Source organism: Perca flavescens, chromosome 5 (assembly GCF_004354835.1).
Source record: "Perca flavescens isolate YP-PL-M2 chromosome 5, PFLA_1.0, whole genome shotgun sequence".
Lineage (NCBI taxonomy): Eukaryota > Metazoa > Chordata > Actinopteri > Perciformes > Percidae > Perca > Perca flavescens.
The window spans coordinates 17,907,002-17,924,219 of record NC_041335.1 but is presented as its reverse complement, the minus strand read 5'-3'; the positions used below and the strand labels follow the sequence as shown (position 1 = coordinate 17,924,219).

Below are 17,218 nucleotides of genomic sequence, written 5' to 3'. Positions count from 1 at the left end.
GAGACAACCAGACAAAAAAAGAAGGGTCTTTCTTTCCCAATCCCATGACCGATGCTGCTACAAACCCTGACTCTGCTCTTGCCAACAGAAAAGGCACACACAAGAACTAAATGAAAAGGAAAGAATGGTGTGTGAAAGCACAGAAGACGACATAAAATAATTACAAAACATGTTTCCCTTTCCCTCTTACCTAATACTTTTAGAATAAGCTCCTTCACCATCAGTTAGAGAGTCTGTAAGCCACAGACCAGACAACTTTATTAAAATGGATACAAACACAAATGAAGCCATTCAGTCTCACTGTGCACCAATAGTTTAGCTTCTTAAGTTAAGCCCAACTATACTAGCATCACGTACTGAACCAAGAGCTTGGCTGAAGGGAACCTTAATTAAACTTCATTAAAAGAAATTAGAATGTTTGTTTTTATCACTCACTGCCTGTGGCACAAAATGCCAGATGGAAAGTTTAAATTAATATTGCTTACAGAGAACAGAGCTTTCAACATTGGTGGCCTTTCGACAACAACATAACAGTATCCAGCCCACTTGGCAGATTGCAGTGCTGTGGGAAAAAACGCTCTTAGTTGGCATAAAGAGCTAAACCTGGCCAGCAAAAAAGATGTGTTACAACACTGAAATCCACTAAGAGGATAAAAAAAACGAAGGAAAATGGTAAACCTGAATACTGAACCTCTATTGTCCTAGCTGATCGCTTAATGACCTGCTTGTATCCACATTCTCAATTTCTCAACTTCGCCTCGCTGCTGATAAAGCAGAAAAGCTCCAGAGCGAGCAACAGAGAGAAAATGTGGGTGTCGACTGGGACACAATGTGAGCATAATAATGAATTCAAGTTTCATGCAGCATACTGCAGGTCACTGGACACACTTGAGTCCTACAGAGCAGACAAAAATCCTGTACAACAAAGGACAGTACAATAATCCTAGTAATGTAGTATGGATCCTGTAACAATGCAGTGCTTCAATAGCTCTGTTCACGGACTGTATAGTGTCATAATTTATAGATCCTTTAAATTCAGTAAACAATGGTCCAATACCAAAACAGTCATGTAAGAGACAAGAGGCGAGACTAATACAAGCACAATATTCAAACCTATTATCTAGCTTAGACTCCCACATTTATAATCAAGCAGAAAGGAAAATTATTTATCATAATATTATATTCTGAGACGTGGCCTCTATTTAAAAGAATAATTCCAGTTATTTACAACTATATTTTCCTAGTTTTGGTCTAATGAAAAAAAAAGAAAAAAAGAACAAACAACTTTTACACACCATTTCATCTAATTGGTGTTCTGATGTGTTCCTGTCATACTGTCAAGAAGCAGAGGTAGTGTGTGTGTGTGTGTGAACCATTATAGTCTAGTATAAACAGGTAAACAACGCCTTTTTCCACTAACCTCACAACAGATGAGAACAACACCTATAACCATAACAACTGTCTACATCAAAGATGGCAACAGCTTTATCCTCGGAAAGCTTAGACATAAAATTAATAATCAGCCCTTTTTGATTTTTTGTTTAATTTTTAATTTTGTTGACTAAAACTAGAAGAAGAAAAAAAATGACTATAACGTTACAAAATCTTATATACATTTTTATTAAGAAAAAAGACTCAAACTAAATCAAATCATGTGTCCAGAAAGGTTCAAGTTAACTGTAAAATAGGGATGTGCACACACATTTTAGGGGAGGGGCAGGTGCTCAAGTGGAAAAGGTGAACTTTTTAAAAGACCTTTTTAATATCATATAGAATGCAATGTAATACCCATTTCACAGTCATATTGGTCAAAGATTGACAGAATAACAGTTGGGACAATAAGGGCTACAATTATTTATTGAGTAGCTACGTGAATTTATTGACATTTATATATCACAAATTTGTCAATACATCCGAGCTGTATATAACATTTTGACTATAGATATTGAAATCACTTTAGACTTTTGACATGATGCCGACTATAACTACTATAACTTATTTTTTGAACAGACAAACACAACTGAACAAGAACATAACTATTTTTTTTTTTATTTAAACAACATCTACACGTAAACATTTGTCATCTTTTTTTTTCTTATCACACAGTTGGACCTCTTGTTTTCTTCTCTGGCTTTGGCAGCATTACATTATATTACATGTCATTTAGCTGATGCTTTTATCCAAAGCGACTTACAATTGCTTTATATTGCAGAGGTTGCACGCCTCTGGAGAAAGTAGGGGTTAAGTGTCTTGCTCAAGGACACATTGGTTGATGTATCACAGTGGGATTCGAACCCAGGTCTCCCACACCAAAGGCAGGTGTCATATCCACTGCGCAGCACAAACAGCCTTTCCTTTAACGGTTTTCGAGTGGATTTCGTATTCATAATAGCGTTTTTCAAAAGCTTCCTAGAAGTGGCTCTCCACAGTTGTCGGTCAATACAACACGCTTTTAATTGAGAATTGATGCCATGGGCCAAATTTAAAAAAACTAAAATAGAAATAGTCTTGCAAAAACTGCATTTACTGTATCTAGTCAGAGGCCAAAAGGGCAAGTACTTCAGCATAGGGCTGGGCGATATGGAGAAAACCAAATATCTCGATATCGATACAGAGACGATATTGTAGTGCTGACTATTGGTGCTTTCAACAATGGGATTTTTGATCAGTAATGTGGATATAATGACTAAGTGGGTAAAGGCAAATAATAGAACAGTTACCAGTCTGGTAAGTTCAGAAAATGACATAACTTTACTGTAATGCAGCCTTTAAAACCAGTAAAAGACAACACTTATGCCATATTACGATATTACAATATCCAAATCTAAGACAATATCTAGTCTCATATCACGATATCGATATAATATCGATATACTGCCCAGCTCTACTTCAGCATCCCCTGGGATCCATCTGTGCATGTGCCTGCTGTAAAATGTTTGTTTGATCTTTCACAGAGAATAGGGGCTTTTGGTCACAATATCAATTTCAACTTCTCAAACCACTTCTGCAGCATAATAGCAGGAAGAACATGCAAAAACCAATACATGTGCTTGTGTGTGATTTCAACTCAGCAGAAGACTGAGTGCAGTGAAAAAGAAAGCTGTCTTAGGATGGACGTGCCATCCCTATTCTGTCCAGATAGCACTCACCTATTGGTGGGATGTTTTAGATTCCATTTAATATACTTAAGCCCTGTGTGCTTTCAAAATACCAAGGAAGACAAGAAGAGAGAGGAAGTGAAAATTTAGATGTAGGAGAGAAAATGCCCAGCAGCTTAAAGTTAGAAAACAGGCAGCAAGCCCAGTAGAAACAGGACAAAGAAAATGGGCTTGATTATTCCATTGTTTAGAATATACTGTAAGAAAAACAACAACAACAACAACAACAAACATAATGGAGTTTCTAAGAGCAAGTCAGACCAGTAGGAGAGGAAGCAGGTGGCATGTAACTCCAAGATTGATGGTTGCTGGGACGTGCAGTTTATAGAGGGAGTGTGAGTTCAGAGAGGTGAAATCCATTAAGAGTCAGCAAAGGTTTAATTTCACAGGGACACTTGGTTGTTACATTAACAACAGATTTAAGAGACAGAAAATGGAGAAAGAAGTTAAATAGGGCTGAAAAAACAAAAGAAGAAGAGATAGAAAAGCACCCAGAGGATCATTTATACTTGGACAGCACAGTGTTTGTGATCTCTGGGAAGAGCTTGGCTAAATCTGGCAGTGATGTTTGTTATGTTACAAGACCGACTCTGATCTCTTTGTCCCTATCTCCCTCGTCATTGGGGACTGAGCTGATCAAGCAAATCGGACTCTGCCGCCACATGCTTTTACATCCAAGACAAATAAGGACTAGTGCATTCGATACACCGCTCCTGCAGGGCTAATTGATGAGGATGATAAGGATGCCGTCTGTCATTTCATAACATCCTTTTGCAAGCTCAGAAAATAGTGCAGGTTAAAAAAAAAAAAAAAATCCAGTATTCCATTTAGATTAATAGAGCTAGTGTGAATCTTTTCAGTCAGACTCTATTTTACAGAGGTCATCAGAATGCATTTGTTACTTTATTAGTAAATCATTATTTTTTGCCATGTAAACTGGTGTAATAAAACTAACTGCAGCCAACACTCAGTCCTACAAATTGAGTCTTCTGCCCTGCCCAGACAGATGCATTGCTTTCACATTGGAAAATTTGTATACAAGAGAGCAAAACAATACATTAAATAAATTCTTCAACAAGGTTTTAAATTCACTGTTAATGGAGGGACATGTTTACATGTTACTTACTTACTTTATTTAATTAATAATTTCTTTAAAAAAAAAAAAAAAAACATAATTCTTTAATAATGGTTTCCAATTTCATAACGGAGTTTGTCACCTGAATGAGCTCAGATGTCTTCTGTATACACCCTCTGTCTAACACTGGAAATATTCTTGATTTGTCCACTACAAATCAGCCAATATTCACCAATATACTGTAATATAAGGTACACCATTTATACACAGCTGCATCTAGTCATCTTAACCAGATACACATGTATGCACACAAACATGCGCACACATACATTCCTGAGCACAACGTAAATGGAAGAAAAGCCAGATACTTACAAGAGGAATACTGCGTCTCTACCCGTCTCTATTTTTCCCTCCAGACTTTGCAGGACAATAGAATGTTTAAAGCAAAAGAAACGAGTGAAGAGGGAAGAGGTAAGAGTTGGAGAAAGCAGTAGGTCATTCTATTCAGAACTAAAACCCCTGCTGGATAAAAAAAGCAGAGTAAATGGCTTTCAGAGAAAGGAGGAGAGAGAGAAAGAGGGAGGGGGTGGGAAAACGAGACAGCGAGTGAGAGGGTGACTAGAAGAGAGAGGAAGAGCGAGTGCTGGAGCGAATGTAAGGGGGGAAAAAACAGTCAGGACCAGGAGGGGTGGAAAAACACGACAAATGAAGCTTGTTGAGGGAGGCTGTCCTAATGTTAATATTCTGTTTCAGGACCATGGACAGAGCTCTACCTTTTACTGTAAAGGTACAATTGCAGCTAGGATGTGAAATAAAAGAAGAAAAGCGAAAGATACAGGAAAAGAATAAAAGAAAAATAACACAAACAAGAGGATAAATATTTGTAGCAACCAAACCCCTACAAGTAAATCTTGTGAATACCAGTTTACTCACACACGTAACCAAAGTCAGTTCAAGTGAAGCATCACCCAAGAACTGTCACTAAACACTGATGCAGCTCAATTCACTGTTGTTTGAACTCAAGATACACATCAGCTGGCATGCTGGGCACATCAGGGTCAGGTGCCAGAAGAGAGCTTCTACTATGGGTCTGTAGTTGCTGCTATTACTTTCCTGCCTACTTCAGCTGTATCTGTCTGAACTCAGCTACACCCATAGAAACCACTAATTGGATGACAGGTTCCAGCAGTTATGAATTTCTCAATTTTTTCACCACCTTCCACTAAACATTCAGTTTCCACAAAAATTCACCATCTAAGCAAATTTTACTGGTGTTAAATTTAAATAGGAGCGCATGCCAGACATGCACATTAAAGCCACCACTGGAACCAGTGATTCAACGGGCTGTGAGCTCACTTTCACAAGCAGTGGCAAAAACAAGGCAGGGAACCCATAAAAGAGATCATGTTGAAGTGAAGTGAAACACTGCCACCTGCTGAACTTTTGCCCCATACTGCAGGCAGTAGCTTAAGTGAGCTGCTAGAAATCCAATCTAAACCTAAATTAGAACAAGATGCACTCGTGGAGGAAAAGGCAATTTACAAGAGAAGGCTTATAAATGGAAAGGCTGCAAATGTGACACCAGTAATAATGAGAAATTCACGTAATTGATTCAGGGTTCAGGTCAGTTGTACATACAAATAATCTCATGGCACAGAGACAAAGAGAGACTCGAGATTTGAGTTGAAACAGGAGTCTCACAGCGCCTTACCGCATTTAAGATTTTAAAACCTGCTTCTAGGGCTAAGATGAAACGATAGAAGCACTTTGGTCGCTATCTACACACATGATGTGCCCAGGGTTTACACTGTGCTCCTTCTCGGCGCTGAGGAGATCGATAGGAGCTCTTTGTTCCACTGACGGAGAGGAGAGGACAGGTTAATGAATGTCACGGTTCCATGTTTGTCTAACACCATGGGAAAAAAAATAAGATGCTCTGAAAGAGCCTGATGGCAAAATGATCAACATATATAGCCATTTAGTAAGGTGTTGGAAGCATTACTCTCAGTTGCACCAACACTATACAGTACATAATATACTTCATGAATACTTCATTTTATGTAAACAGACTCATACAATGTCTCTTTTCTCACATAAGACATACACACATACACACATACACACATACACACACTGGATCGGCATACTGTAGTTGAACTTGACAACAGACCATGCTGCAGAAAATATGCATATTGCATACACAAACAATCAGACAGTATATAAAGGTACTAGTTTAATAGCCTACAAATACAAATGTACCAACATTCCTCTCCTGCTTACAGTGGTGAGCTAAAAAGCACTTTCCTTCTAGATTTAGTGAGCTGACTTTCAAGTGGAGGCCAGAGGAACATATAGCCTGTCTCAGTCTCTTTAGACCCTGTCTGCATAAGACTGGGGGAGAGAGGCTTTGGGATGATGCCAGGGTGAAAAGTGAAGAAAAAATGGTCCTCCCAGGCTTTTCCCACAGCCTTTGACCTGTAACACCTAATACAACTATAGAAGAGTAAGTCCTTGTGGGATGGAAGCCCAGTTTTTAACGGTACCATTAGCATACTCATATTGTTTTCCAACTCCACTGAGCAGACGGCGCTGCCCTCTCCTGGTTCACACTGGAATCTGAATTACATTCAAGAAGGAGGGTGTGAGCTGAAACACCAGCTGTGCTGAATATCAAATGCCAGAGGACACAGGAAACTCAAATATATCCAAATATCTGAGGACCATAGAGACAGAGCGCATCCCGTCAATTTCGCCTGCTAGCAAACAACAGAAAAAAGCTTAACAACTGCTGTGTGGTGATATTCACTACCAACACGGTAAATAACTCATGACTTAAGTTTTTATAAGCCGCCGACCGGAAAAATGTGCTTTTATGAAGACAAAAGTGGATACAGACGTGAGGGATCAGTAGGGAGAATGGGAAGACTGTCGGATCCTGACACAAACCAAAACACAGTTTTTCGGGTCGGCAGCTTATAAAAACTTAAGTTATGGGTTCTTTACATTGTTGGTAGTTCATATCACCACACAGCAGCCTTTAGGCAATTTTCTGTTGTTTGCTAGCAGACAAAATTGACGAGGAGGAACCTTCATGCAATACAAATCAATGGAGAGCGGAGGGTTCTGTTCCACTCCGGTGGGGGCGGGACTTAAATGTCCTCTGTCTCTATGCTCAACATACTAAACCAGTGCTGAACACAACTTTCACTTTGGATCTTGGAACTAACAAAGTAAATCACAAGATAAACACACTCTTGTATGTTTACCCATGACTGTATCAGCCCAGCCTATATTTATCAAGATCAAATTCTGACCATTAATGTCAGTGCCTCATGGGTGTGTTACGCTCCTACAGCTTGCACTTAGGCTATAAAAAGCATTCCATGCGGATTACATTTTCGATATAAGTAGCTGCTCGCTCCAGTTGCCCTTACCAGACTGATCGTTCATCATGCGGATGGCTTTAGCTTTGGCCAACTCCAGTGCTGTCACCCATCTCTGCCGCTCCACTTCTGTGCTAGCCTTCAGGTGGTAAGTGCGGCCGCCACTGCTCAGGACAATATTGCAGGCGTCCTCTGTGTCGATGTGTGCTGTGGCCAAGTTGATTGTTCCACGGCACGTATGGGCCATCTCTGCCTGCGTCCTGAAACAAAATACCAGACAGAGAAAGAGACAGAGAAAGACAGAGAGAGAGAAACAAGAAAGAGCTGAAAACACTGGTCTAGGACATCTTTTATCACTGTGTTGCAAGTAGGATAGTACTTTTACAACTGACATTTGTACGGCCAATAAGCACAAGCAGGGAGGCAATGAGGGACAGAGACATGCCACAGATTCAATTTTAAACTTTACTTTGAAAGTCATGCAGCAATGGAAGTACTTGGTTATTTCACTAAACACACACCTTCTCTGTAGCACATTCATGAAACCTAAATTTGTATAAGCTAATGTTAACAACAACAAAAAAAACAAATTTGATAGATTTAACTTCTTTGCGTGGCCCGCCTGCCCTGCTGTGAGTGTGCTACTATGTAGCCTTCACTAGGACCAACTGTTGCACAGTAAGTGGGCCACAGTAGTCTAGATAACAAGGCCATTGTCTGCCTCCAAGCCTCTGTATCAGATAAAACCAAACAATGAATAATAGCGTTAACAAAGAAAGAACAGAGTATGAGAGGTGGTGTAAAAAAGAAAAGAAAAAAAAGATAGCGGGGAAGAAAGCCAAAGTAGAAGAGCAAGAGATTAGAAAAAAGAGCAAGACATGTGCAAATGTATAGACTGTACGTTTCCAAAAGCATCTTCCAATAAAATAAATGCAGCAAAAATGTCAATACTGTTGTACATCATCCAAAACAGAAAAATACTTTTTTATTAAGTAGCATAATTGTGAGACAGTTATTCTACATCATGTGTCAATTTTTTAAATAAGGTTCTTGATAGAACAGATATACTACAACTAACATGATTAACTGAAGAAAAAAAGAAAATTCAAGAAAAACGTTAACAATGGTGTGGTGGGAAGCTGAAATTCTGTCAAACTGTCACGGTTAGACAAGCTAAGGTGCAGAGCAGAGATGGAACATCATGTCACACAGAGAGCTGAGCCTTCACTCCAGCCACAGACAGCTAATTTTGCTGATTAATGGCCTCAACCACAGAACAGCAACTAATCAGCAAAATCACGTGCTGTGGTTGTTGTTTCACAATGAACAAACACATCCTGAACCCTCAGTGTCCATGAGTGCCCATCCATACTCTAAGAAACAGCCACTTTGAAGCATGCAGCCATACAATCATGTGGATGCATCTGTATTTGTGCGAGATCCCTTCATCCATCCTCAGTGAGCCCTCACTGCCACGAGCAGCTGCCTCTTAGCAGCACTAAACTCTACACCAGATCCACTCTCAGTTGACACTGACAAAGTGGCTGCCGCCTTATTAAGTCAGAGGTTGAAGAGTATTTATAAGTTCTGCCAGGCAGTGGTTTCCGTCACACTGCTTCTACTGGCTGATGTCAAGTCTTGTTTTAATGCCAATCCAGAACAAGCGCTTCAGTGTACCGCTCTTCCGCCGGCGCTCTGTGCACATCAGTTGTGCAGACGAGACCTCACTGTGGGCATGCGAAGCCTTGTGGAGGGTGGGCAGGAACCCTCAACAGCCCAGTTTCCAGCCTCGCCCAGCCCGAGCTCAGCTGCAGAGTCCTGGCTGTAAGTGGGTCCACAAACTGAGTGTGCTGCTGATAAGTAAAATGAAATCCACACTGATCACTTCGGCCCTGCGGGAAGACGAGGCCATGCAAAGTCCACAAAATATACAGTCAAGGAAACTACAAAAGCTGGGAAAGAGAGACTACAGGGGCATTAAGGGACTAGTAGGGGAGGGGCGAAGGTGAGTGGGGTTAGCTGAGGACATGAGAGGGCTCTGCATGTTGCGCTGAGCCAGGAGAGAATTGCAGTGCTTTACCTGTCAGTCCCCTGTGCACATATCCTCATAAAACACAAATCCACCGATCTGGAGCATGTAATGACAGAACAACAACCAGTGAACAACACAGAACAGACGGCCATAAGCATGAGGAGGCATACACAGACAGGCAGAGAAAATAGGACACAGTACCCAGAGCATGAGAATGTAGATAGGTTTTTCTGTGGCTTGGGGCAGAAATATCACAAGACATGGAGGGAGAGAGCCAGCTGGGTAATGTGTTGTGCTGAAGACAGAAAGGAAATATAAGACAAAAAAACAAACAAAGCAATGATAGCAATGATACTGCAACATGGACAGCATGACATGACCTGCTAAAAGACTGAGACAATGAGAATGTGGCCAGACTCCCTGCTCTCTCAAACGTCACCCGACTGCTCTGACCTTCATATAAAAACACAAAGACCACCTGAAAACACACACGCGCACACGCGCACACGCACACACGCACACACGCACACACGCACACACGCACACACGCACACACGCACACACGCACACACACACACACACACACACACACACACACACACACACACACACACACACACACACACACACACACACACACACACACACGCCCAAGGTTGGCTAGCTCACCACTCTCTCACCATGCCTCCCTGCACCCAGGAGCTGAGTGTGCCAGCAGTAACACAATAACCTGACTCACCAAAGGGACACAAATGGTGCTACTAAATTGCTACTATCTGGTTACTATCCCGCAGGTGAGAAGGCTACGTGGCAGGCCTACTCTACTATGAAAGTCAAGGCTGGATTCGCTGATATGGCAGCTTCAATAACACTCAAAGCTTTAATGCCCCGTAATCTACTCTAAAGCCCCAAGATGGATTTACTTTAAGAGGTGAGTAAGTAATGCTGAGAGTATTAAAACTGGGAGGAAAAGTCAATTAAGAAATAAAAAATGTAAAAGAAGTTCAGTGAGAGAGAGAGGACAAAGATCTTGTCATGTGTCCTGACAAGGCTATTTCGGATGATTTAAACTAAAAAGGACCAGACACAAGGCTGATGTGGTATAAAAAACAGCCAGCCATGCAGTGTCAGAGCCAAAAGTAATCAATAACAAGTGCAATCTCTGTAAAACTCATTCCACTTTAACAGGCGCAAGTGCTGAGTGTGTCGGTCCGCCCACAGAGTCAACACATCGATTATGGTCCTCCATTGCCCTTCGGCTTCTTGTACAAGTTAGAGAACTAAGCCCTTGGAAATGAAAGTGATCTCTCAGGTTATTGGTGAGGCTTCTAATTGGCAGTTGGTCACTATTGATTCATCAGAAATACAAACTGGCCTTTTAAAAAGGGCAAACAAATACTTAACACTGCAACTCAAACAACTGATCAATGCATGTTGGGCTACATCTGATGTAACATGAGTCGCTAGGGTTTTAAAGTGCATTCTCTTATGATATTTAAAAAAATTCAATGTCTATCCATCAAATCCTCTTATCCAAAGTGACATTTTTAAATCCTTTAAAAAAAGGAACTATTGGGCAGGATAGCTCAGTCGGTAGAGCAGGCGCACATATACAGAGGTTCATGCCTCGACACAGAAGAGCCATTCCCACAATTAGCTTTCCTTAGTATGTGCCATTTCTGTGTCTGTAGCTTTAAATGCTACTGAGGAGGAGAGAGAGAGGAGGGGAATGACCAATGGCCATTTTGCTTGTTTGCAAGCCATGATAGGTTCGTTCGAGATGAACTGCGCCTCGCCTGTAAAGACGAGAGCAGGCGGCAGCAGCCCACATGTGCATGACGTCAGAGCAAGTCGGGATCAAGTCGGACACAAATCTAACCGGCATGCATTGGGCGCTGATCGCCGGTGATCGATTCTGCGCAGATCTGGCTCATCTCGAACGAGCCCAGTGTCTCTTTCTCATGGGCGGGCCAAATTCTCTGGGCGGGCAAAGCAGAGACAGGGGAGGTAACCTTGCTCCTTATGACCTCATAAGGAGAAGATTCCAGATCGGCCCATCTGAGCTTTCATTTTCTCAAAGGCAGAGCAGGATACCCAGGGCTCGGTTTACACCTATCGCCAATTCTAGCCACTGGGGGACCATAGGCAGGCTGGCGGAACTCATATTAATGTTAAAAACCTCAAAGTTAAATTTTCATGCCATGGGACCTTTAAGTATAAGAGCAGCAACTTTAAACTTAAGTGTTTTTGTTATAGTGTAATAAAAGTCAGTGGCAATATAGTATAAGGCTATTTACAACAAGCATATTTCTTTGTGTATTCGTCTCATATTTGTAGGACAAGAGAAAAAAAAAATTTCTGAAGGACATAATAATCCCTTGACATACAAAGAAGACCGTATAACTAAAATGTTGTCACATTTGTCCGCTTCCCTTTCACTTCCCTCTCAATAGAAGTGCAGATAGTTGGCCAGAGGAGACACAGACAGAGGAATACAAAGCCTGGAGAGTCAGACACACACAATGTGTTCTGTCAGGGAGACATCATTAGAGGGGACAACTCGTGCGCTTCACTGCCTCGGTGCTCAGGTGTCGACGGGCTACCTTTACTTCAGGGACAACAGTCACCTTACAACATAATGGACTATTAATAGAGGGTAGAGGCAACAGGCGTCTTTCCTTTCTTCACAAGCTCAAGCAGGACTTTGGCTACCATATATCGGTGTCAAATTGCACTGCCGACAACAAAAGAAAAAAAGTGTGTTGTAGACTGTAGCATTTTCAGGTTGCTTTGATCAGATATTTCTGCAAGCACAATCAGTAGAGAATGTTCTCTATCCAATCAAAAAAATAAATTATATTTATTAAGATTACATTTTGTATGACTATTGGAGCGACAGGGAAGCTTCTTGAGTCAAAATTTTGCATAGCAGTCAGAAGACCCAGACTCAAACTCCCCGTACCAACAATAATTCACTTTGCAAAAGAGCATTTAAACAAGCGCAGTCAATCCCTTCCTGCTTCACAGCCAACTTTGCTCTTTAACCTCCCAGTGTAAGATGGCATTTGAAAAGACAATTATCCTTGAGGAATCAGCTTAGTGTCACATGAATTATTTTTATTACTGCAAGTAATTACAGTTTGCATTAACAAGCTAGAAGTTTTATTTTTAATCATATCAAATTTGTGAAGGCACTTAAAATTTACAGTCACTGCTTTGACAAATAGTACTTTTAGCAGAGGAAGGTTAACTCCAGTGGGCACCTTCATTCTGCTGTGAACCATTTCATTAAGAAAACTGGGTCATACAGGGTAAACCAACAACTGTTGCAACTAATACTTCATTTCTCCTTTTATGTGGATCATGCATACAATATATACAGGTGGTTTGGGGCTTCCTGGTGTGGCATCATGAATTGCTTCATACCCATCTCAAAGTACAAAAGGTCCAAATGTTGGGTCTATTCATGAAATGATATTCTGGGCAATAAAGACATTTTGGCACAAAACACAATGATAATCAATATTAAGTTTAAATAGACAAAAGCAGTAAAGTTAAAGCAAGCCAGCTGACTTAACATGCAAGAGCCCAGCAATGGAAGCAATGAAAAGTACCAAGCTCTGGTGTGACAAAATAATCACAACCCAGAGGCTGGCTTGGGTGAAAGCTCTGAAAATGCTAGAAATTGGAACTTAAAGTTGAGACTATTTTGTTACAAATACAGTAGCTACTGTTCCCAAAGTCAATACTGAACTTCCTCAGACTAGACCATGTAACAGTCAATTAACATCACAGTACATTAGACATAATCTGACAATGAATAAGTTGTTGTGAAAAATTGAGTTTGGATTTATTTTTAGCCGTTAAATAAACAAGACTTAAATACTCAATTGAAGTTACTAATATGACCTAGTAGTCTAATCAGACCTTCATTAACCTTCACAGTATACAGGACTCTTATGTGTTGAGGCACACTGAATGTGTTTAGTGCTGGGAGAAGGACTAAATGTTGTTTGTCATGCTTTATGATTCCTTTTGTGGTGCCTCTACCATGGATGTATTAAGAGCCTCTACACCATATAGAAACATGACTCCCCTTGCAAGAAGCACGTCAGCCACAGGTGGCTATTGTAAAGCTAACGTTAGCTCGCATCACTGCGTGATCAGAGTGAGGACAGATGATAATGATAGCGACCATTTCTTGCATCTCGTTACAGTGATCATATGGAGCAGCTTGGCTTGGTAACGATGAATGAATGCATTTCGCAGAAATAATAATACATGACGTTCATAAGGAATGCAATTTTGACACGGTGACATTGACATAAAAATAGATAATTAGAACGTCGACTTTACTAACGAGCTACATCTTTAAAGACCTGTTGTAGTATCACTGAGGAGCAAACAGCTGTTACCGACTGAGTCTAGCGGGCTAGCTTGCTAGCTAACGTTAACGTCTGTACCAACTAGACGCATTTATGTCACTTTATTGAATTAGAAGTCGTATTGCTAATGTTGCCGTGTGTATGTATGGATGTGTTTGTCAGTGCCTTCCTGAACCATACAGTCAGTCAGAGTAAAAACGTCCACGTTTTTGTCACTGTCAGCTTTAGCTAAGTAAACAGACAGTTGATTCTGCCCGTTTGACAGCTAGCTTTAGCCTGATGCTAGCCAGCTGAGGCAGCCAGCAGTCATGATGCGCCGACACAGAAATATGACTCGCTTAGTGTCCAATTGGCGTTGATTTTAAGATATATTGCATATTGTGTCTTCAACATTTACCTGTAATATGAGAGCAGGCCATTGCTGAGGACAAACCATCGCCGCTGGTACCCTTTCAAATAGTTGGTCCATTTAAAAAGCCAGCCTTTGTAAGTATCCGACCCTGGGGCCGGGGCCGCGGCAGAGGCGGGTGCCGAGCCCTTCCCTTGCTCGCTCATCCTCCGCTCCGCCGCACGCCGAAGGATGCGGGATGAACCGGGGACAGGGGCACTACCCCACCGGGACAACCGGGGCGAGTACGTCTCGACACTGACGAATGAGCTAGACGGAGGAGGTCCCGGTCTAGGGCGAGAGAAACACTATGAACCCTTTTCACATGACGCCGGAATGGACACCAAAGGAAGGACGAGAAGTGATGCCTACACTTTGCTGAAGCAGACTGCAGAGGAGCACAGAGCTGTACTGGATAGAAAAGAAATCCCAGCAAACATTGAGACGTTGAGTGTCCGTTGTTTGAACGTCCAATCAAGACGTCGCGTTATGGTTCAAAAACAGTTCCAAAATGAAAGTCTTGCAGACGTCAGTGACGTTACCTGGCCGCCAGCTGGACGTCCTCCCGGGACGATCAAGCGACGTCGAACTATAGCTAAATCGTTACCATATGATATATTACCACGACCAATCAACTAATATTGCCAATAAGGAGTGTTGCCCTTAAGGTAAACTTCTCCCAAGTGCGATCAAACAGCTTGAAAAAAATGCTTTCTTGCTCTTAAAAACAACGTTTGTAGACATAATTGACTTACTGAGGGTGTAGGCAGGGGCGGATTATCATGACCATGGGCACTGGACACAAAATCGGAATGGGCCCTCCTTTATCCCCTACCCACATACACACGAACGCACGCACGTGCAAGTATATAGTAGCCTAGAGGTCCACTATGGCAAAGAGCGCACAGTGCTTACAGCCCATCACAGGGAAATACACAATCTAATAGGGTACAGATATGTATACAAACCAATACATTAAACGTAGTGGATTACCATTTTGAAAAAGTGTGAAAACAAATATCCTACCTACAATTTATCAAGACTGATAATGACTATAACAGCCATTCTCGTGGTGCTACTTGTCTTTTAGTCAATCTGCTGCACAACATGTCATAAAAACCACCTATTCCAGAGTCTCTGCTGATGCGGGGTATTTAACTAGCTCCTCTGTTGTGAAACGAAGAGGCCCCTCTTTCAATGAGAATTGTTTTTTACTTTGCCACTCAAAATATTTCCCCACATTGGAGGATTCGTTAACAGTCTTACACAGAGAGCCATCATCAGCCCCCCTCTGATATAGGCCTGTAGTCTGGTTAAAGAAACTGTAACCTCTGGGCATGTTTTCTGAACAGATTGACAGGTCAGTGCAAGGGCATAAATCCCAGGAGGGTCTGGGGGGGTCAGGACCCCCTCCCCCCATCTAAAGGTTGTCCCACCCTAGAAATATCATTAAAACAATGCTGCGTATTGTAAATAACATAATGATGTATACTTGAAATATATGTGTAAGTAGTAAAAAAACACAAACCCCAAAAAATGCTTTTTAGGTTTAGAAACATTTTGTGTTCCCCCTCCCTTGCCTCACAGTGGTTTGGTCCACTGACTGCTGTAGTTAGGATCTGCACTAGAATCACAGTCACATCGGGTAGTGACAGGAATGTAGTAAGTAGGCTGTTCAAGGCTATTATTCACATTAAACATTGGATGAAGTTTTTCTTTTCTCAAATAGAAATGATGTAATGAGTAATTAATGAATTAGTCATGACAAAAAAGTTTGTTATGTTAGTGTAGTATAATGTAACGTTACTAGCTTGTTTAATAGCTTTTTGGATAGAAATGCACCCACTACAACTATAGACTGTTAATACCAAAGAATTTCTAATAAGGGAAGAAGTTTCACTCTCTCGTTACTTCCGGCTTCTGAACTGGTTGCAGTTACACCAGAGTTCCAGATAGGGGGCGCTCACAGGCATGTGCAGAATGAATGGGACTCTATGGAGCTATACCCCTCAAAACCCACTTTTCTTAGGATATAATTTTTTGTCTAGTAATTTGAATGAAAGTGGCTTTTTTGTTCTAAAAAGCCTTGTAAAATGTCAATGACGTCATACACATATACGGCCAGAGATACTGCTTTACGGCAAGCTCTGAGTCGTTTCCTTTGTTCTCTCGAGGCATCGACAACACAGCTGACAGGTTAGGCTCTCCCTGTCTATACGCGTGCTAGAAATAGGTTTGCTGATGTTTTAAAGACCACGCCGAAATATTCACTCTGACATTCTGGTTCTGCTTTGGATGCCGTCAAGTGGGATCTCCGATCGTAATCAGTCCTTCACTGACCAATCAGCATTCATTAGCAGAATGCTAGCGTGCTATGGGCAACAACAACTCACCCTGTAAGAAATCAAAAGGACATAAGTACTCGTTCATTCAACTTTCGACCTATAATCCATGTTGAACTTGCAAAAACTACAATCAAATCTGAGGTTTCTCAACAACAATCGGGCGAAAGAGACAAATTTAGCCGTCTAGCTCCATAGAGTCCCATTTATTTTGCACTGGACCGTGATCACCCCCAGTGGAACGCTGGTGGAACTGCAAACAAATTCGGTACAATGGGGCTGAATAGGAAGTGGAATGGCTTTCCGTAGACCGGCTTTGTTAATACTACAACTAACGTTACCACGGTGATAAGCCTAACGTTATGTGTGTAAACTGATATTAGGGTTAATATTGAAGATCTACAGATGTGTTTTTCTCAATATGAAGTTAAGTGGCTGATCAGTTAAATATATAT

The 17,218-nt window shown here is 41.3% G+C and overlaps 1 protein-coding gene across 2 annotated transcripts in view; it reads right to left on the bottom strand.

The window, feature by feature from the left end:
• Positions 1–15,232, bottom strand: part of osbp2b (oxysterol binding protein 2b) — a 48,221-nt gene extending 32,989 nt beyond the window's left edge. Inside the window, exons 1-2 of one of the 2 annotated variants that reach the window (XM_028577318.1) lie at positions 15,177–15,232; positions 7,668–7,876 (exon numbers count right to left, since the gene is read on the bottom strand). In XM_028577318.1, the coding sequence (XP_028433119.1) occupies positions 7,668–7,876; positions 15,177–15,211 (244 nt within the window). In that variant the 5' untranslated portion in view covers positions 15,212–15,232. Of the gene's footprint in view, positions 1–7,667; positions 7,877–14,430; positions 14,952–15,176 lie in introns of those variants that run through there. The other variant, XM_028577317.1, reaches the window with a different exon arrangement.
• Positions 15,233–17,218: the final 1,986 nt, after the last annotated feature.